Here is a 22,633-nt window from a genome sequence, read left to right as displayed (position 1 = left end):
TGAATCCTGGATCTAGCCTTCTGCTGCTACACACCAGGAGGTAGATCCTCTGGATCCAACACACCTAACAACACCCCAATCTGCACCACCGAACCCACACCTCCATCCACCCACAACACCCTCGTTTGGTGAGACCATGCCCCTAAATATGTAAGCCTTGCCCATGTCAGACCCTGAAAGTAGGATCAGTCCCACTAAATTCATATTTGCTGGCAAAAAGTTTCACAAAATGTATTTTCTTAAACCACCGAAAAATACCCACAGGCATACACAAAACCCACACTAATCCGTTTTGGGCACATACATATATATATACATATATATACATAGACATACAAATACATATATACAAATATATATATATATATATATATATATATATATATATATATATATATTATTTATATATATTTTGGTTGGTAACAGTGGGCTGCAATATCCCACGCTTTACTTTCTTTGTCTTCACATAAATCTTTGGAAACTCTTCGTAAATTACCTCTTTTATGAGAGTATTTGTTTAAAAACTACCACACACAGAGAAAAGTAAAATCAGATGTGTCTTCCAAGGGTTCTGTGACCACTATAATGCATCTATTAAAACATTTTTCTGTCTGGCTGGTGCAATGTGAATCGTTTTATAAAGACTTCTTTATGTGCTGCAACATATACTGTACTGTATCCATGTGTGCATAAAAAGACTCTGTACTATGTTGCTCAGCCTTAGCATATTCTGCTCCAATGCTGAATAAAACTACTTTTTATAAACTACAGACGATTTTGTCAGTAGAGGTAACAGAGCCTTACTGTGATCCATCTGTATTTTAAATACACATTTCGCCTTAAATAAAAAAAACTTCTAAAACATTTACAAACATATGTGTAAATATTTCCATGCATTGTCCAGAACTTGGGATATTTTACATTCTTTTTACATTTGCTGCATGTACCTCGGTGCAATCTATTGTTCTCTGTTATAATACTTTTTAATTTTCCTTTTTTGTTGTTGCTATAAGTGGCTGACTGCAGTGTCTTTCACTAAGCACATTGGTTACTATAGTCTCTCTGTATTAGTGTAATTTTAAACATCTCAATAGTTTAATCATATGCTAATATATTATAAATGCTAAGTATGTCTTGAATGTTACAATACAAGATGACAACAGTAACAATAATAAATCATCAATCAGTTCTATTTGGTATCCATGTCCTTAACACCAGCGGTTGTGACTAACCCCTGTCCTTCTATTGCTTGGACAATGTGAGGTCAGAGGCTAATTTTCTGGCAGTGTTTTACTAATTCTCTCAACAGTCCTGTCACTCACAGAGATGATCTGATTTTCTATAATTCTCTAGGAATTTGACCAACATGTATTTTCAGCTGATTCTGGTTTTCCTCCAGAGTGAAAGGAAATCCCCATTAGGTGTTTCTACTTGGCTAGGTACACTTGGCAAGTGCTTCCCTTGGACTAGGGTGTGTACCTCAATCATCATTTTTCAAGAGATCATTGTACGCACTGCTTGTTTCTATAGTCCTTTTACATTTTTATCCATGACATTCTTCTGCAATTTCACTCACTGAACTAATCTCCTTTCCTGATCCTTTAAACATTTTGCCTTCTGTGACACAAAACACATCACACTCCCGTTGTCTCCCGTTGTCTCATCTTGGCTCCTGCTTTCCTTGGTGGGTAGGGGGTAGCCTCATGTAACGTAAATGAAACTCTCTGGATGATTACTTGTGTGATCCATCTAACTTCCTTCACTTTGTTATCTGGAGGAACAATATTATTTATTGGCAGTAAAGCTTTAGGTTACCTTGGGACAGTTAGGTCCTTTTTCTAGATTTGATGGTTAAATATATTCCTTACCTTGCGCTTCTAGATTTTTGTAATACATTATTGTCCTTTTCATTAAAACTATACTTTTACACCTAAATTATGTCATCAGAAATAAATATGTTCTCATATGTTATTACTTAACTATGTGGCATCTACAGTTCAGTATTTTGGTTGTACTGAAGAGTACAAATGCTTACAGCATGTTTCTCCTGCTTGAGCAATAGTGTGAACTATATAACAACAGAGGTCCATCTATGGCTGAGAGTACATACCTAGATGGACAGGTTGAAATGCCAGCCCGTCATTCAATTTTAAACCCCCCGGGAAGGCAGCATGAAGCACCCACAGCACAGCTGGACTCCTCTGACGGAGTGTGAACTGTATAATGACATACAATCAGTATTTAGCATATAGCTGTTATTATACACAGCAGGATTTTACTGGAAAAACTCTTACAGCACAGTCGTCACTCTCCCCACTACCCTTCTTCTGGTATAAAAACTAGAAGGTAGAAAACGGGAAGGCATTCCAACTTGGCTGTCCAAACATACACTGACGTGATCAGCTGACCAGTCAATACAGGGTCCCCTGTTGTTGTGGGATTACCATGTTCACCCAGCAGGTCTTTTCAATGACACTTTACACAATGATGGGAGATAGGGCGGGGATGGGTGTATTAGAACACAGAGGTGGGAAAAATATATAATGTGGTGTTTTCTGGCCCTTATCCTCTTTCAGCACATCTCCTCCACTTCTCAAGGGCAGCGAAGTTGAAAAGTAACGGACGTGTAGCTCTCTGGCACCATGCTGTTAATCATAGTCAGTGACCAGACTTAAGAAGGAAGTTATTTCCGGAATAAAATGATCCAGACCCGGCCTGGCCTCCTGAGTGAGCACATCGACTCAACCCTCTGGTTCTGAAAGGGTTACAAATGTGCTACACTGAAGTGAAACAAAATAGCTGGAACTGTACACATCCTCAAATGATGTGTCTCCCAGGTTATTGTTTATGTTTCTTCCTTGAAGAAGTAGCATGCATTATTTTTTAAGGAAAGCAGATTTTCTCATAATTTTCAATATTACAGTATTTGAATGTTCCATATCTATGCCATTTTGCAAATAAAGTATAATAGCTATGGGAGGAAGGTAAAACATCATATTATCTGCTTAATGCTTTTATACAGTGTTTATATAGTATGAAACACATTGATACAGTTAGAGACTAGGGGCTAGATTTACTAAACTGCGGGTTTGAAAAAGTGGAGATGTTGCCTATAGCAACCAATCAGATTCTAGCTGTCATTTTGTAGAAAGTACTAAAAAAATGAAAGCATATAGGCAACATCCCCACTTTTTGAAACCCGCGGTTTAGTAAATATACCCCTAGGTATAAGACTGTGACATTCATTGGTGGTTTTTGTATTTTTAGGTGTAACATGTCCTACATATAAGGATAAAATGTCAGTTCTGTTAATTGGAATATTCTTGTAAACTTTAGTACAAATGCTGCTTCCAGACTCTAAACTAAAAAGCATCTATAGTAGATAAAAGAAACAAATAGATGTTCTATATTTCCTAGTTCCATAAAATGAAGATTAAAAAGTAATTTTTGTCAAGTCAATTGATAGAGTTACAGTCCTAGGCAAAAAAACCTCACTGTCGAGAATAAGTGAAAATGAATATAAATGTGCTGTATGTCTCCTGTGTATCATATACAAATGTATCCTAGAAATATAAACAAGTTTATTTGTACAGTACAACAATATCTAGTGTTGCATCCCACACAAACATAAGGGCTGGCAAGGATTCGGAGATGAACTGCAAACAATGGACCACACAAATTTCACATCATTCGCTTCCAACATAGGAAAAACAGAATATTACCTTCATATATACTTATGATATGTGGATGGCTGAGTGATGACATTATTTCAATCTCTCTTCTGATGTGAACCATGTCTTGTTCATCTCTTATTTTGTCCTTACGGATTGATTTTATGGCAACCTAGAACATTTAAAACATTAAGCGTTATTCTGGGAACAAAAACAGATGTTAGGCAACAATTAGAATTGCTCAAAAATCAACACAGATGTTGTTTGCTGGCAATAAATACAAATGGACCAGACTGAAGAGCTACACTATGAATAAATGCTTTAAATTTAAAAAAATACTAACAAACTATACATATAGGGGATGATCCAGAGTTGCTGCAAACTGCATACACCAAAAAATCCCCAGTGGTGGCTATACGCAAAGGTGCAAGATTGGAGCAGGTCTGCACCAATAGCGTATGCCAGACATACATCACATACACTTACGCCCATGTCTGTAACCATTAGTTTAGTTTGCAAAATATCTATTCATTATTATGCAGTAATAAAATGTCAAAGACCTCTCTAATACCGGAGAAACAAGTCCATGTCTCACGTACATGAAAAAGATTGCTTAAAAACATGCATAAAAGCATAATATATGAACGTACAATGAAGAATGCACTTATCAGCACCAGTAGAGCATTCTAAAACAGCCAACCAATTAAGAGTTTCTCCATTGCTGCCCTTGACCACCTGCAAATAATGTGGCATAGACAGGTGTATATGGGTCTGTGTTCCGACCTGCATCTCTTTGAAAAAGCGCAAACACGCCCATTACTGTATTCTGTCTATGTTAGAACGTCCTTCTAGTCTCTCCGGATGCAAACAGGTATAAGCATCAGAATCATGCAAATCTGCGTGCAGCCACTTTTCTGGGCACAGACATGGTGATTTATCTCAAGATAAACTATAGAAACTGGCATTGCTCTCACTTTGAACCCTTTTTCGTACATTTTGATGGGTTTCACAATTTCAACAATGACAAAAGCAAAGCTATTTTGGAAAAAGTCATAAGGTATTTTTAGTGAAAACCATGATTTCCTAACAATGGCTTTTTGGATGTATCTGAATACTAACAAATAATAATAATAATAATAATAATAATAATAATAATAATAATAATAATAATACCCTATACTGGATATAAAGAGAAATTAAATTATCTGTGCTAAATGACTAACTTCCATGTGTTATGTCTGTTTAATTATGTAAATATGGTCTATTTTGTACTGCTGCTCTATAAATACATTTATTATTGCTATAATAATAATAGTGTCATTTAAAGGTGGTGTAACGTAAACATAACACATTTCCCAACATTTGAGGAACTAGACAGAAGTAAGATACATGGTCCGTGACATAAGCATTTTTTTTGGACACCAGTATGACTGTCTCTAAGTCTATAGAAGAACACCTCAGGTAGCAACTTGCAGCCTGTTACAGAGAATTACAGGAGGCAATTGCTTGAAGAGTATCTGATATCAGCACACAGTGGGGACAGACATTTTGTGTTGTCAACCACTACTCATGAGAATCAATTTATGAGGAACTAACATTAAGGAGACACTGAATGGCCAATATTTATGAAGCACTGGTTGGTAGTAAATCGATGGGCTGCAATCTCATGAAAATTGATTTAATGCACAAAAAATGTTTTTTTCTAATTTTCTGTAGTGGTTAGGTTCTCTTTTTACTGATACTAGCTACAATGGTAGTTGTGTGTGTGTGTGTGTGTGTGTGTGTGTGTGTGTGTGTGTGTGTGTGTGTGTGTGTGTGTGTGTGTGTGTATGTATGTTAGGAAATTTAGACTGTAAGCTCCAATGGGGCAGGGACTGATGTGAATGAGTTCTCTGTACAGCGCTGTGGAATCAGTGGCGCTATATAAATAAATGGTGATGAATGGTAGATAATATCCTTTTTTTACAGAGTGAGGTTGTTTTCCTAAAACATCATGAGGCTGAGATAACGGCTCTTAGATATATTTTTCATCCTGGTTCCACTAGTAGAATGACCAATGTTAGGCATTCTGTTCTTGTTGGCAGTAAGCAAAAGTTCTCTAAACTATTTATAATATTATATATAACTGTCCCTGGTCTTGGCATGGGAAACAGCAAATAGTACATCAAGGGACTTTTACAAACTCCTTTGCATTTTACTGGCACTATTTTAAGTTATGTTGAGACAAAGAATCTCTCGTGCATGATATCTCTAATATTATCTTAAGTAAGGGTAGAGAAGACAAAGGTGAATCAAATATTTCTGCTAAGTTATGTAGCTTTTATGTCACTTTCCTTTCAAAATATATGGTGGCGATCAGACTTCCAGGCACAGCAGAAGCAGCCGAGATGTTACTAAAGCCATGTTGTGGTACCAGCACTTTAACAAGTGTTACAAAGTTTGCAGACCATAGAACAATAAGGTGAAATGTAATCACTCAAACATGTCTACTGCACCATTCTGTATATTTGCATAAAGTGTTTGTTTTTCTCTGGCCTTTGTAGCAAATGCAATATTTGTATTAAATACAATAAACTGTTTTGTAACTATGTTTACCAAAAATTCAAAGGCTAATGTAATTAAATAACAAATCAAATATAACATGGACAACAGACAACCACTTGGAACGTTCTTGTATGTTATAAAAGCTTCATGTTCATTGTTCATTTTTATATATAGCATAGAGATATTAGCTCACCGCTAAACTCTAGACTACTCCATTACTAAACATAAAACATATAATTAGTTTTTTGGGCAACAAAAATGGAATAGGAGTTCAAATTACACACAAAAAAAGTTTTTACTTATATAGTATAAAATGAGTTGCAAAATGAGGCACAACTTCTTAACACTGAATGTTATTACATAGAGTTCATAGAAAATGACATGTTCCAATAGAAAGCCTTACAAACTTAAAGACTGTATTTACCAAAGCTCCCAGAGGCGTTAACAAAGCCAAAAGCAGCACAAGATTTATTTAAAAGAGTTTACATTTATAAGTTAAAAATTATGATAAGATATCTGCAGTACTTAGTTGTAGTTTGCCAACTACAGAATCTTACCGCATGTGTGTGACTATACATAAGTTTGTTTAATCTCTTTTTTATGCAATGTATACATTTTCTTGTATATGTAACACTTTTATTTATTCATGGTTTTTTTAATGTGTTGTTTTTGAGTGGGGTAAAAACTGGCCCGCCGGGGTATTCCTCAGTGGGCCCCGACGCCTGATGGCTTCCCTCTTCATTGGTGGGGGGAGCGGGTACTTAAAAATATATATACTCACGTGATCACCGCGGCGGCGCCCCTCCTCCCTCCTCTCTGTTCCGTTCGCACTGAATGTCAGGCGTGACATAATCACGTCACACCTGATATTCAGTGAGGAGCGGCGCAGAGAGGAGCAAGCAAGAAAGAAGACAGAAGACAAGAAGAAGAGAAAAGAGAAGAGAAGAAAGAAGCCAATAGGTAGATAAGAAAAGGAACGGAGGCATGGGGAGGAAAGCAGGATGGAGCATAGTGATGAAGGGTGGGGGGAGGAAAGCAGGATGGCACAGAGTGATGAAGGGGGGCAGGATGGCACGGAGTAATAAAGGGGGCAGGATGGCACGGAGTAATAAAGGGGGCAGGAAAGCAGGATGGCCCAGAGTGATGAAATGGAGGGAGCAGAATGGCACAGAGTGATGAAGGGGGGTGCAGGATGGCACAGAGTGATGAAGGGGGGGAAGTGGCATGGCACAGAGTGATGAAAGGTGGGGTAGTATGGCACAGAGTGATGAAAGGGGAGGAGCAGCATGGCACAGAGTGATGAAGGGGGGAAGCACGATAGCACAGAGCGATGAAAGGGGGGAAGAAGGATGGCACAGAGTGAAGGGGGAGCAGGATGGCACAGTGTGATGAAGGGGGGGGCAAAGGCAGGATGGCACAGTGTGATGAAGAAGGGCAAGTAAAGGGGGGAGTAAAAGCAGGAATGAGATGAGAGGGAAGGAAAGAGAGTGTTTACTGTGCTATTGCATATTTAACAAGTATTATAAAACTTAGGTTTCCCTTTCAATCATCTCTATATAAAATAAAGTTAGTTTAGTTTCACAAACATGAAAAATAGCTGTTTGGCAACCTATATATATAAAGATTCTGGATACTGAAAAGTCCAGTGTGTCTGTTTTCAATTAGCACTGTACCACAAGCTAATGATAAAAACTAGGTTCATCCTAGCTTGAGATTAAATGTTATTTGAATTGTAACTATAAACGTTGTAAGCTTACCCTGCAAGCCAGGAAGCAACCAAACATCTGCCATTAAGACAGATTGCTAGCTGTCCAAATTGTTACCTTTCCCCCACCAGAAACCATCAATCCCATGGAATATAAACCCCCTAACTACATAATAAAAGCTAATAAATAGAAATGCAAGAACCAAAAGAAAGGCTAGTATGAAATCATAGCATGTATTCCAACTCTGAGTCAAATCATTTTCTGGGTTGTAAAGCTGGCCACATATAGGCCAGTCTGCCTATTCGGAACATGCGCTTATTAACAGATTCATTGTTCAATTTGGTCACACATGTGAATGGCTAATTTGGACAAGATAAACTGTGTGGTGTCCAGGTCATTTCCAGACCACATAGGGGAATGGTTAGTGCAGTCCGGAGATATCCGCACAACGAGAGGTGGTCATCTTCCAAATTAAATTATGTTTATGATCAATAACAATCAGATTGATTACAATTGTCTCATTATCAAGCATGGTGCTCATTTAGTGCCACAGCCAAAACAACACTGCAGCATGTCCAGCCAGCATTAGGTTGGAGTTTTCAGTATTGATATCACTTTGGGTACTTATAGTGACTAAAACACATTTATTTTAAATACGCCTCAAACGGTCAGTCTTGCAACAAATGCTGGCGTGTTATCCCGCATCATCACTGCTGTTACTGCACAGCCTTAGGTCATGGAATGATTAGGTCAGTATTTTTACAGCGAGTCAATGTAAGGTCAACGCAAAGATAGTTAAATAAATTACAACCATTATGCAAAAGGCCATTCTCATGACAACCATGGAGATATCCATGCTGAAAAATTCTAATTAGGAGCATAAATGGATGGAATGTTTCGGATTAGTAAGCAAAATAAAAAAGTAGTAGCTAAAAAATGGACAAGTACATTTGAGTTTGCCTTTGTGGGCAAAGCCAGGGTAAACCTTAATTTGCAGTAAGTTTTTTTTCTTGTATTTGTTTATTCATGTCAATACTAGAATGCTTTTCCAAGACAAATGGTGTTGTTTCCAAACCTACAGCTGCACCAACACGTCGGCTTGGGCAAGAATGCACAAGTTGAGCAAAGGTTATACAGGTACTAATTATTTATTTATTTTGTTATCGGAAAAAGAAACACCTATGAAGCACGTTTAGTGTACATAGTAGAAGTAAATATACAGAAACGAAAAATATGCTTTGAGGTTAAAAACTACCAAGCAGTATGAAGCTAGATGTGATCACGTGTCTTAAGATAAATATGATGAATTGCTTTCACAGTCCTTATATTTACATGTTTGCCCACTAGCTGTAAATTTCTTTAACTACAGCATTAAGTTAGAAATACATGACACCAGAAAAAAAATCTATTTAAAAGACTATTCAAAGTGAATCAGAATTTCCAGTTCTAGCTGTATTTCTTTACAGCATAAAAAGAACAGTGAATGAGTTAATTAAGGGCAAAGTAAACTTTTTGGGTGTGTTTATGCACACATATTTATATAAATATACTCCACTATTTGAAAACATAATCTATCATCTTCTGTCCTCCTCTCAAGCTCACCAACTGTCACCAATGTGGGTACAGGATCCAGTATTCTCCATGCTTGGGGATTTCATGATTAGGGTATTTTTACCATAATTTAGAGCAACATGCCCAAATATACTAAATAATTTTTACCCCATCTTTCCTAACCCTGCTCCTGGCATCCCTGTTCATTAGCAATGCTCATCACAGCCATTATAGGAGATGGCATTTGGGGATCATTTCTGCTGGAATGGTATAGTCACCTAACAGCAGCAATTCAGAACTTTCTGCATAATGGGTTTCTGGATAAAAGATGCCATACTTGTATTTGGGTATCTGGTCACTAACACAATAATCAAAAATGCACTGCAACAAAAACAAGCTTTGTGATGCCATGCCTATTGTGAATGATGTAACAATTTAACAATAATAATAATAATAATAATAATAATAATAATATATAAGCAACCAGAAGTAGAAGTAAAAGCAAAAGTAAATAATTTTACACCTCCCAACTGTCCCGGTTTTGATTTGTCCCGTTGGTTGAAAAAGTTGGGCGGTGTGTCCCAACAGCAGAGCAGCAGTGAGTGCGTGATTGGAGGGCAGGGGAGGAGGGAGAGGGCAGCCTAATGCTTTAAAAGCGCTAGGCACACCTTGGGCACCTTGCCATGCCTCTATCATGATGTGGCCAGGGCTCCATTGCACTGTGGTCATGAACCCTGTTCTGATTCCCAAAGTTGGGAGGTATGTGATTATATATGTGTATAGACATAAAACTTCACTGCACAAATGCATATGTATGGTGGCTTAGTGGTTAGCAATTCTGCCTCTCAGCACTTTGGTCATGAGTTTGATTCCCGACCATGGCCTTATTTGTGTGGAGTTTGTATATTCTCCCCGTGCTTATGTGGGTTTTCTCCGGGTACCCCGGTTTTCTCCCACGCTCCAAAAACATACTGGTAGGTTAATTGGCTCCTACCAAACATTGACCCAAGTCTGTGTTTCTGTGTGTGTGTTAAGGAATTTAGACTGTAAGCTCTATTGGGGCAGGGACTGATGTGAGTGAGTTCTCTGTACAGCGCTGCAGAATTAGTGGCGCTATATAAATAAATGATGATGATGATATGTATACAGAAGCTCCTAACAGCCCTGATTTTATGCATCTGGGTGGCAATGGCAAATCAGGCAGTGGTTTGGATGAATCAGGGCATGGTCTATTCAGATTTTCCATTCAGGAATGTTTGGAGGTATGCAGAAGTAGATGAAAATCATTATGCCAGTACGATTCAGACATGGAGTTTATATTTTTATTAACGGAAGTACTAAAAACATTTCAATATACTGTACATCATTCCATGTTTTTTAATCTACAACAAAGGATGTTATGGTGTACTATATATGTTTATTAAATATAATGTCTTATGAGGCATCAACCGTGTCTGGATACTAATACCAGTCTCAGCTATTTGGCCTTTCACAAAATTAGCTTGATGTGCATGAAAAAAATACTTCACTGGCCTTAGGTTATATCAAATACTTCTAGATAGGTTGCTGAAAACTTTTGCAAATACATTGCGAATGTGACAAGTCTTACATCATATTGTAATGATCTCATATATATGAACTCTTAATAATTACATCGCAAGAGTAATAAAATATATTACGCTACAAGCTGCATAGTGCTGCACTTGTCTTTTGTCGTTTAAGTCTGCATGCAGCTTTCAGCACTCTCTCTTTTTCTCTCTTTTGGTTGAAGCAAGCTGTCCAGACACTCTTCAAGTAATAGAAGCGTGTGTCTGCCTTGTGGGATGAAATCTAAAAAGTGTGCCAGTGCCAAAGGGGGCTTCAAAGACATTAGCCCATGTCAATGAGGATGGGCAGACGTTGGCAGGAACTAGACACAATAGAACATCCAAGTTAATACAGGCTTCGTATGGCAGTACATCATAAGACATATCCTTTAAACACTGTCATACTTCTGACCACATCCCAGCTAATTTGAAGATGAGATTTCCTCTCTATTCTTACATACAAAAAGCAGATGTTAGCTACACACATTGAGAACGAGAAAAATATATTTTCTTTACACGCTTTCTATTCAGATGAAAACATTTGACTGCAATTTCCTTATATATGACCCATTTGCCAAAAGATAAAATATGACATGTAAATGAAAAGGCATTTCTTGATTTATAATGTCTTTAGGATATATGACCTTTTATAAAATAAGAGCCCATAAAGTATCTGATCTCCTAAGACTGACAACTCCATAGAAGTTCAGATTTTCTTTTATTTCACAGATTCAAATACTTAACTTGACATAATGACTTGACAATGGGGAGCTACATTATGACAAGCTAGAACACTTTCCTACATTGTACTCAGCTATGAACTAAGGGAGTATTGATTACTAATGAATATTTCAGGACAGGCAACATAGAGTACATAGGGAACACAATTGCACCCTGGTATCCACAAAGTCAAAACTGAACTTTAACATTTAAGAAAGAATAAAATTATATTGCCCAAACATATAGTACAGACACATACAAGTCATAGATTATACTATATGAAATGAAATCGGCCAGATATTTGTAACATCCCACAAATATCTATGTAAACCTGGCCACAAACATTACTACTCAAATTGACTGGTACAATCCCGAAATGCCCACATCTGTGCCTAAGTTAGCCACAGACTACATTCAAACTGGGCACATTACCGGGTTTAGACAAGACATGGCCCAAAGAAAAGTTAAAGGATACCCTCGCCCACCATCCATAGCAAAAACAACAACCTTATCATATTGAAATCAAGGAGACACTAGGGGGATGGAAAGCACACCACTGCAGAAAGTAAAAATTGTTTGCCTGGTTGGAGGTTTATCAAATACAATGTAGCCCCATCTGACCCAATGTAGACTTCTCTGATTCGCAGCAGCTTCTGATGAATTTATACAAAGAAATGTCCCTTATTGATGCTTATGACACCATATAGAGCCACTGTCTGATGTCCATTATACCCAAAAAATGAAAATAACATCCTAATGGTGTCCATTTTACAATATAGAGTACCCTGATGTAATTTATATAATTTGCAGACCCCCTTTTGATGACCATTATACAGTGCCCACCCATAACCCTCCCTATACAATGCACAGACTCCCTCTCTGAAGTCTATTTTGCAATGCACCCATTTCTGATGCCCACTATACAGTATGCCCAATAACTCTCTGATGACATCACATATTATTATATGTATTATTATTTATTATATATGTGATTTGTGAATGTTATTAGTAGCTCATTAATATAACGCTATTTATATATCAGGATTAGTGGCCCTGTAGCATGTTTGAAATTGTAATATTATAAAGCTGAGCACAAGCTACTGTCTTCTGTAATTGTCCATCCTTACACTCAGTGGCCTCCTGCTGTGTCCTTAAGTCGGGTAGCAGACATGAAGTCTGAAGTGCATAGAAAATAATGCCTTACAAACAAATCACAGTTTTATCTTACATATACTTTAACAACTTCCTGAGTTTTGCTTATGTGTGACTGATACTGTTAGCTATTTTTATTAAAAAATCAATTTTAGGTTTAGTGGTCCGTTAAGGAACAAACATCAGTTCTTGTCCTGACAAGAATTCATTTCAACCTAAATAATACCAGAACACTGCTATTGATACTACATTTCCATATTCTGATTGCATTACGTACCTCTGTTGTAATCTCAAGGGCAGGGCATTTTCATTATCTTAGTCTATGTCACATCCTTGTATAAAATCACAGAATTTTACCTAATAAAAATATTAAATTAGATAATTACAGCCTCGTATCCACTGGTGATAATTTATGCATCTTATTAGCGGTGTTGAAGCTAGGGCAATGCATTTAAACAGGTCTGATAATAAAATGTATGATGTCCAGCAGCATCATATCTACTTGCGTTGTTGCTATCATTAGGTTGCATTGTGTTTTTTTCCAAACACATCTTGCTCCAGTCAATGTGTTTACCGCAGGTTAAGTGCATTAGGAAAACCTATAGTAACCACAAAATGCTAGTAACAAACACATGTCAAACGTGCTTGTGTATGTGATTTTAAATGCAATGCCACTGGGTACGAGACCTAATAGAGTTGTTTTTAGCCAAGCAAATGCCCTGCGCAAGTAATCATTTTGATGTATGGGTTGTCACCCTTTCCTACCTCATCCCCATGCCCTTACTTCTAGTTCTGCCCCAGGTGCTCTGACAAGTACTGACACCTATGCCAAATCATTACATAATACTGCATTACAGATGGAAATAAAAGGGAATCAAGGGCACTGGATCTAAAAGTAAGATCCACTTCAATGTCAAAAACACATGTCTACATGCCAAGACTCTGGAATTGGGAGCTAGTATCGCCTCTGGGAATGAGCTCTTCAGGATATATATAGAGCATGAATAATGTTATATGTTATGACAATAGGTAAAGCTTGTGTCAATGTTTTTGAAAACAGCAAAAGCATCTCAGTCTCTTGTGAGCAAGGGAACATTCCAAAATAAGAAAAACAAAAGTCAGTCCAATGAATTTCCAAACTTCTCTGTAAAATACAAAAACAAAACAAAAAATATGACTTTTCAGTCTTTTGAAGTTACAGTTACCACTGTCATTACTTAAGAATGCTTTTGATGAAACAAAACATAAACATTTTGGCTGTTTCTTAAAATATGCTTAACATGCCTGTACTTTAAATCTATTGATATTTAAGAAAACTGACATATAAAATAAAAAATACACATGATTACAGTTTCCTATGTCTTCAGGGGGTGTGCTCCTCCCTCCCCCTTCTGATTGGCCTTTCTATGTTTAAAAGAATGGGTTGGTATAGCTTCCCTGCCGATTATAGTGTCCTTTGCCCTGCAAATTGCCTGCTCTGAATCTGTGCTTTGCTGTTTGATTACCTGTTAGCTGATCTTTTGGGTTGTTACCTGGATCATTCTCGCTTGCTGCCTGCCCTTGAACGTTTGCTCTGTTAGCTGGACTATCCTTGTTTGCTGCCATCCCCTTACCCTCCGGGCCAAAATGAGAATCTTCCTGTATGCTTCTGACCTGCTGAACCCTGGCCTGAATTCGGTTACTTTTTGCGTTCACCCCTTGAGTAGTCCTCCAGCATCATACTCATTCCCCAATATAAGCTTTTACTACTCTTTTAGACATCCAAGTATCTGCGAGAATTTCCATCTCTATGGGAAAGGTAGCTGCTATAGGTGAAAACCTCTGCTGCACTATCTGTTCTAAAAGCTTATACTGGATTTGGAGAAGCCATAACGATCAATCATTCTTGAAAAATAAAAAAATTTAACAATGAAAGTGTAACAGTCTAAGAGGCCTATATATTAACCTATAATCCCCTGAAAACTGCAATATATGAGGGATTAAATGATTAAAGCATAGAAATACTAAAATAGCTATTTATTAATGGAGGACTGCAGCAGAAATCTCTGATGTCAGCTGTGATCCCAGCCTCTTCAATCACAAATCCAGTCCCCATAGGTATCTATCAGGACTGTGATTTGCCCTAATTATGAAGCTCTGAAATTAGAAGCTTGCTCCTGGTAGCTATCTCCATCTGAAGATGCCGTTATAATCTATGGGGATAGCATCGCTGAGGACGGATCCTCGGATCCCACCCCAGCAGACTTCATGCTCTCCCCATCGAAAATTCAATCATGCAATAGAAACCTGTAAGTAAAGTGATAGCAATTGCGATCACTTTACTATAGATTATTCACTGGGACAGGCTCTTATCGAAGCGGTTGTTCCAGTTAATCAATTGTAATAAATTGTAATGTTAATTAATTTCTTATCATTAAGATAAGAAATAAAAATGAATGTGAGAAATTTAAGTGACTGGAACTCAAGTAACTGAAACTTCATGCAGACATGTAAAAAGTAGAGATGCTCGGGCTCGGTTTTCTGAAAACTGAACTCACCCGAACTTAGGGGATCCGATTAGGCTTGTGAGCCAGCTCGATACTTTCGCGTGTCCTGGGACCTGAATCGAGGCAAAACGTCATTGTTGCATTGTTGGATCTCGCGTGTTTTGGATTCCATACGTACCTCCCTCTCCAGGAGATTCAGCGTCATTGCTCACACAAAAACAGGGGTAGCAATGATCTTGTCACTCTCCAGTCTCCAGTGACATTGCTCAGTGCCATTGCTTACACAGAAACATGGTAGCAGTGTTCTTGTCACTCTCCAGTCTCCAGTGCCATTGCTCATACAGAAACAGGAGGGGTAGCAGTGTTCTTGTCACTCTCCAGTCTCCAGTGCCATTGCACAGTGCCATTGCTCATACAGAAACAGGAGGGGTAGCAGTGTTCTTGTCACTTGACAAAAATTGACTGGAAATGACTGGAAATTAATGTTATTGAGGTTAATAATAATGTAGGAACAAAAAAAGAGCCAAATTATGTGATTTTAGCAAAATAAAAATAGGTATTTTAGAGGAAAAAATGGATCCAAAACCAAAACCAAAATATGTGAGAGCGGTTTTGCCGAAACCAAAACCAAAACAGGAAGTTAATTCAGATCCAAAACCAAAACCAAAACAGTGAACATCTCAGGTAAAAAGGTATATACAGGTATATACTATGAAGTTATAACACACAGGGAATGTGACATTTGTTTAAGTAAATCTGTCTGCTCATATATTTTTATTTGCTATTGTGTATGGTTACAGGTCCACTGTAGGAAAACAATCTGTACAGGGTATATCTCAAGTTATTTTTAGAATTAGCTGGAAAACCATGCTGGGAGCTATAGTTCAACGTCAGCTGTTGAGCCAAATGTTGCCTAAGCCTGTATTACAGTGAACAATCACATACATTGAAAATAGAAAGTAAATTTAATTTATATCCAATATATTATTTAATTAAAGCTACATGATTATAGCAGCAAAATATTTTATGATTGCTAGTTTAAACCATGTTAAGCAGTCCACCATTAGTTTCAAAAGGTAGGCAATAAAAGATTTAAGCATGTCAGCACTAAGAAAATATGCCTGGATGTATCAGCAATATTTGCCCATAAAGACACTTTTTAAGCCTCTGGAAAATGTTAAAATGATCCAGGTCAGGTTGCTTTGACAATCTAAAATTAGGATACAATTATTTACGTTTTTTATTTAATTTCTATTAACGGTCAAGTAGAACATAAAACTCTCATATTGTACGCTATGTTTGTGGGTCATTAAGGGGGTCAACAAATGAGGACAAGTGATATGTCTTACCACAAAGGCCTATTAAACTTGCCCTATAGATGAGCAGTAAAAATGGATCTTCTCTATAACTATGCTTAGTAGGCTTAAGATTTTTTTTATCACTCATAATTTATATATGATTATAATGTTTAGAACTGTTCACTTATTTTATAATATACATTTTTTGTAAGCGTTCTGATATGACCTTGTGCATATACTGCACTCTAGCCTGTCTGGTAACATACGGTAAGTAATGATTAGGCAGAGCCCACTTACACCCAGATTCAAACCGAAACACATCTTGAGATTTACTTGTATTTAAATACGGGCGGATCTACACTCTATTTCCGTGATCTTTTAAAATACTGCAACTTGGGTGCAAGTTGTGTTCCACTTTGAATCAGGCACTGTATCTCAATTTCTCTAGTCTTTTTTTATTTCTGAAGTTAAATATTACATAATAGGATGTAATCAGATTCAGGCCAAGGGATAAATGTATCAAGCTGAGAGATTTCCGGTGGGTTTGAAAAACCAATCAGATACTAGTTATCATTTATTTAAGTACATTCTACAAAATGACAGCTAGAATCTGATTGGTTGCTATAGGCAACATCTCCACTTTTCAAACCCGCCGGAAAACTCACAGCTTGATACATTTATCCACAAGAGTTCAACAGCTAGCTGGTTTTAGCTAACTGGTTTGCTAATTATTTCCCTTATTTTTTGCTAGTCAGTTCTTGCAGTCAGGGGCGGATTTAGGGAATGAAGGCCCCTGGGCTAGGGGCCTCCATTCCCCCGTGAGGGCCCCCTCCGTGATCTGAGCTGTCCCGTCCCCCCCCCCCCGTGATCTGAACTGCCCCCAAGGCACTTACCTCCTTCTCCTGGCATTGCAGTCCTTCTCCGGCGCGCTGTACGCTCTTTACTGAGGAGATCTCGTGAGAGTGAGACTCACGTGATCTCCTCAGTAAGGAGACCACAGCGCGCCGGGGAAGGACCGCAGTGAAAGTGCTGCTCAGCAGCATTGATGGGTCGGGGCTCCCCCGCCCCCGACCGATCAATACTGCTGCTGAGCACTTAAAAGGGCCCCCTGGATGCCCAAGGCCCCTGGGCTGTAGCCCAGTTAGCCCTATGGTTAATCTGGCCCTGCTTGCAGTGAACTCCTTTACCCAGTTTATAATACAAATAAGGGCATGTAGGATAGTGGGGCACATTCATGTAGAGTGCATATTAATATCTTGTTAAGAAAATATTCTTTAAAGATGGTTTTGGTCAGTACATACTCTGAACAGGACTTAGGCGTGATGCAAACAACAGTACCACGGGCCTTTCCATCCTTGGTTACTGTATATGGAAGTTTGTAATAGCATGCATTACTTAAATTATACACAGAAGACATGTAATCTGGGTTTACAAAACATTATATTTTGGAAATTTATGCTAACCAACAATAAATCAGTATGGCTTAAACATTATTTTTAAATGTTACCATCTCACGTTTTACCATGTACAGTGCAACAGCTGGTTTAGATCTTGAAATAAGAAGCAGTAAGAGGGGTTGTGCCAGTCCTGCATTGCATCCAGCCATGAATGTATTTTTAGGCCACCTTCCTTTACTGAATTACATTGCTATGCACTGGCATCCATGCCACTTTCAACCAAGGGATGGAGACAGGTTATCAATATTACTGTATATGAAATAAAACATAATTGGGTGAAACTGTGGGAATCCCTTAGAAGCAAACCTACTGGGAAAGAAACCTTACCTGAATCTTGCATTAAGTGTTGGGTGTGATGCTGTCATATTTGTAAAGCTAAACTTTCCCTATGCTTTCCTGCCGACATTTTAATGTCTACTGTTTTTTCAATGAAGTATTTACATTTTTGGATTTGAGGTATAATGATGAGTGGAAAGATTATCAGCTGTGTCTGAGATTGCTGTGTAAGCTGGAAAAACAGATTATGGTTAATACATCAAACTCATAAAACTTTCTGCTTTGCTGTAACTTTGAAGCCAACTAGATTGAATGACAAGAACGTGTGCCAGGCTAATTTTGGAATGGTCCTCTCTCCCTCAATTTCTCATCAAGTGAAAAGCAGAACGTTTAGGCAAAGATCCACAAGAATGTCAGCCTCATTATACGATTACACTGTGCTACAATACCTACATACAGTGTTAACTTTATTTGGTGCTGGAACACATTGACACAATTCATAAATTGACATTGAAAGTTTTAGTATCTGTATTAAATGTCAATGCAGTGCACTAGCATTTACTGTTAACAGAAAAATTGTACAATGCAATGTTAAATAAAACTGTCACTGTGCTACAAGAAGTTGGGATTTGCGGAAATGGATTCTGGTCGCTATTTAAAGTGAAACTGTCACAGTGGAATTTGTTATTCATATTAGTCACGAGAATGCAACTTATGTGTTAACGAAAGATAAAATGTCTCGTACCTCAGTCATGTCACCAGTTCCTTATTTGAACCTTGGCTAAATAAATGTTCTGTACACAAAATGCAACAGCAAATGGGACTCATCACTAGACCATACTTGCCAACTCTCCCGGAATGTCCGGGAGACTCCCGGATTCCGGGTGTGTATGGCAGTCCCCCACATCTGCCCAGAATTAGGTCCAAAATGCCGCGATTCTCCGGGGATCGCGGCATTTGCCCCCCCCGCTGTAAAATGCCGCGTTTGCATCATTATGTCACGGGGGTGGGGGCGGGTCCAAAATGATTTTCCGATCCCCGCCCCCCACACGCTCACCTCTCCCCGGCAGCTCCCGGACGCCAACTAGAAGAAGTTGGCAAGTATGCACTAGACTTCTGAGCTGAAGACCTTCTGGGTTAAATTAAAAAAATCAAAGGTAAAAGAAAAGGTATACTAACCACAACCTTAAGTTCTTGTGTTCACAAATTTGAGTACACTACACTTATGGGATACAGTAGCAGGTTCTTTTTTATGTAAGAAGAGTATGGGGGGGCACTTATATAATCTTTAATCTAGGCTCTCTAATGTGTTAAAACGGTCCTGGGTACACTATCAATACAACTGGGATTGAAAAAGAATACTGATGGTGTAATATGGTGCAATTAGGGAATGTTACTCAGGGATTGCTGGTCTTTCTAGTTTATTGTATATTTCCACTTGATGGATATTACTGAGCACCACATCATCATCATTTATTTATTTATATAGCGCCAGCAAATTCCATAGCACTTTACAACTGGGGACAAACATAGTAATAGACAATAGTGGGTAATACAAACAAAGAGGTGAGAAGGCCCTGCTTGCAAGCTTGCAATACCCCAGCTGTAAACAGTGTGCATCTGGTGTATATATATATATATATATATATATATATATATATATATATATATATATATATATATATAATTTCACTGCACTATTTGGCAACTATTTATCTTTCATATCTTAAGAGCATATGTTATGCAATTCACTACACTATTGTCATAGTGATATAGTATCAATACCCTCCAATTACAATGCTGAATACCACTCAAGAGTCTTAAAATATTGATGCTCAGTCGATTTTTATATTTGTACATGATTTAGAAAGCACCCTGCATGCATTTACCATCTGCTAGAATATTTCTGGTAAGAATCCAGGATACTGGATCAATATATTGAAGGAAACGCCCCTCATCTTCTACTAGGATCCCGTATCCCATGGCCTGATGCAAACACTGAGATGTTATGAGTGGATTATTCCTTAAAACAGATGTTGTTCAACTAAGTCTTCCACTAGCTGGCTGCATATTTTCATCAAGAGACAATGAAATAACCAATTAAAGATGCTGTATATAACTAACACATTTATGTTTCCCCCCTAAATGTATTCATTAAAACACAAGGAATAAAGAAAACAATTTTGGAGAAAGCTACAAAACCTGTGTTTTTGTTTTAAAGCAACGAGTTACTAACATGTGAGCTATATTTCAGAACAGCATTAAAGAAAGACTAAATATGTCTGTAATTATTTCCTGCTGAGTGCTAGGGCCTGTCACTTGGCACTATGCGCAAGCAGATTAATCAGTTCAGGCCTGCTGACAAGTCAACTCCAAGATCTGTGTGGGATGACATTTTAAGGAACAGTACAGCAACACTTACTCACTTATCTTGAGTCTTATGGAAGGCTCAGGAAGCGTTTTTACCACTGTAAAAGTATGCATTATTCTACTGTGCATCTACCATATGTTTTATAGTATATAATAGGCTATACTTCCCTATTTGTTATACCTCCATTCTGGGAGATGCAGCAGTGAGGTGAAAAAAAAGGCAGACCAAGGCATATAAGAGTGCTATTTTTTTTTTACTTTAAAAAGTGCTATCACTGTGAAATCAGGAACGGTACAGAGGTCATGAGGGTAGTTGTGCTTTTTTTCTGGCTTACTGCTAAACCCACCGACCGCCACCAGCAAGCAGAATTTATAGAGCTTCAAATAAAACTAGTTATCATCAAATAATGTTCTAAAAAATATGTTGCCAAAGGGGTTGTTCACTTTCCCATCCCTTACTAAAACCACCCACTGTCATGTGACAAAACAGGTGCGCGCTTCCTCGCAATGTTACTTGAAACTGAGGGGGAAATTCAATTAGCCGCAAAGTGTCTCTAGAATGACTGTGAGACACTTTGCAGCGGAGATGTGACAGAAATCTCCGCTCATTTTTCCTCGCACTCCATAGAGGTGCGAAGGAATAGAGATTTCTACTATAATTGCAGAAAATGCGCGATGTCTACACGCCACATTGCCTGCAATTGAATTCCCCCCTGAGAGTCAGCATGTGTGACAGCTTGGAAGACTTCAGTTCAGTTCAAAGTCCCATAGGAGCCTTGCGCAATGTACAGCTATGCATAATACTGGCTTTTACGGTAGAGAAATCTTGACTCCATTTTGCACTCACCTTTATGAGATGAGAGCAAAAATGAGAAAAGATTTCAACATGAATAGAACATAATTGCCAACTCTCCTGGAATGTCCGCATTTCGGGTGAGCCTCCCCGACTCCTGGGAGAGTGTGGCAATCTCCCGCATCTGCCCACTTCCTAGTGAAGTGGGCAGAATTGGGCAGAATTAAGGCAAAAATGCCGCAATTCTCCAGGAATCGCAGCATTTGGCCCCATCCCCCGACTGTAAAATGACGCATTTTGCATCAATACATCATGGGGCGGGTCCAAAATGACGCGATTTTGGTGCCCTGCACGTCCACCTGCCCCAGGGAGGCTCCCGGACACCAACGCTAGAAGGTTGGTAAGTATGGAATAGAACTGATTAGTGTGATTGCATGAGGCTCCTATGGAAACTTGTGAAAATATTATGATCTCACTTATGGCTTCAGGAAATGGGGGGATTCCCAGAGGACCACCCAATAAATATTTACTACATAGGGGGCAGATTTAGTGACAAAGGTTATCTTTTAATTGAATGATGTAAAGTTGAAACCATGTTTCTACTAAATTCTTCACAATCCCTTATTGACTGTAATCTGAAACTCATTATGCTATATTTGTCATTCACCTAGTAACATAACTGTTATATAGAGCTTCTTTAACTATTTAACAATAAGGCAAATTTGCTATACTATCATGTAGAAAAACAAAGAGATTGTAGGTAAAAAATAGAAAAAAAATCATAGAAAGTGCATACTAGTGAAAACCTATCTCCACAAAACTATGGGCATGTGAAGTGTATTAGGAAGACAGTATTAGGTAAAATAATAGCTTATCATGCATTAACCAATTGCTACAGTGCAATGCACTTCATAAAAATCACCAGAGAAGTGATTATTCTGTTAACTTTCCACTATGTCTGTGATGTACTGAATAATAGCAATAATTACATAAAATGAAAATGACACCAGGTAAGCCATTCAT

At 38.1% G+C, this 22,633-nt stretch overlaps 1 protein-coding gene across 1 annotated transcript in view; it reads right to left on the bottom strand.

The window, feature by feature from the left end:
* Positions 1-22,633, bottom strand: part of NUAK1 (NUAK family kinase 1) — a 73,606-nt gene that overhangs the window by 35,006 nt on the left and 15,967 nt on the right. Inside the window, exon 2 of the mRNA XM_075209340.1 lies at positions 3,723-3,843. Coding sequence (XP_075065441.1) covers positions 3,723-3,843 — 121 coding nt within the window. The remainder of the gene's footprint in view (positions 1-3,722; positions 3,844-22,633) is intronic.

The sequence above is a fragment of the Mixophyes fleayi genome, chromosome 4 (genome assembly GCF_038048845.1).
Source record: "Mixophyes fleayi isolate aMixFle1 chromosome 4, aMixFle1.hap1, whole genome shotgun sequence".
In the NCBI taxonomy this organism is placed as follows: domain Eukaryota; kingdom Metazoa; phylum Chordata; class Amphibia; order Anura; family Limnodynastidae; genus Mixophyes; species Mixophyes fleayi.
Note: the sequence above shows the minus strand (reverse complement) of the source record. Positions and strands in the feature narration are given on the sequence as shown.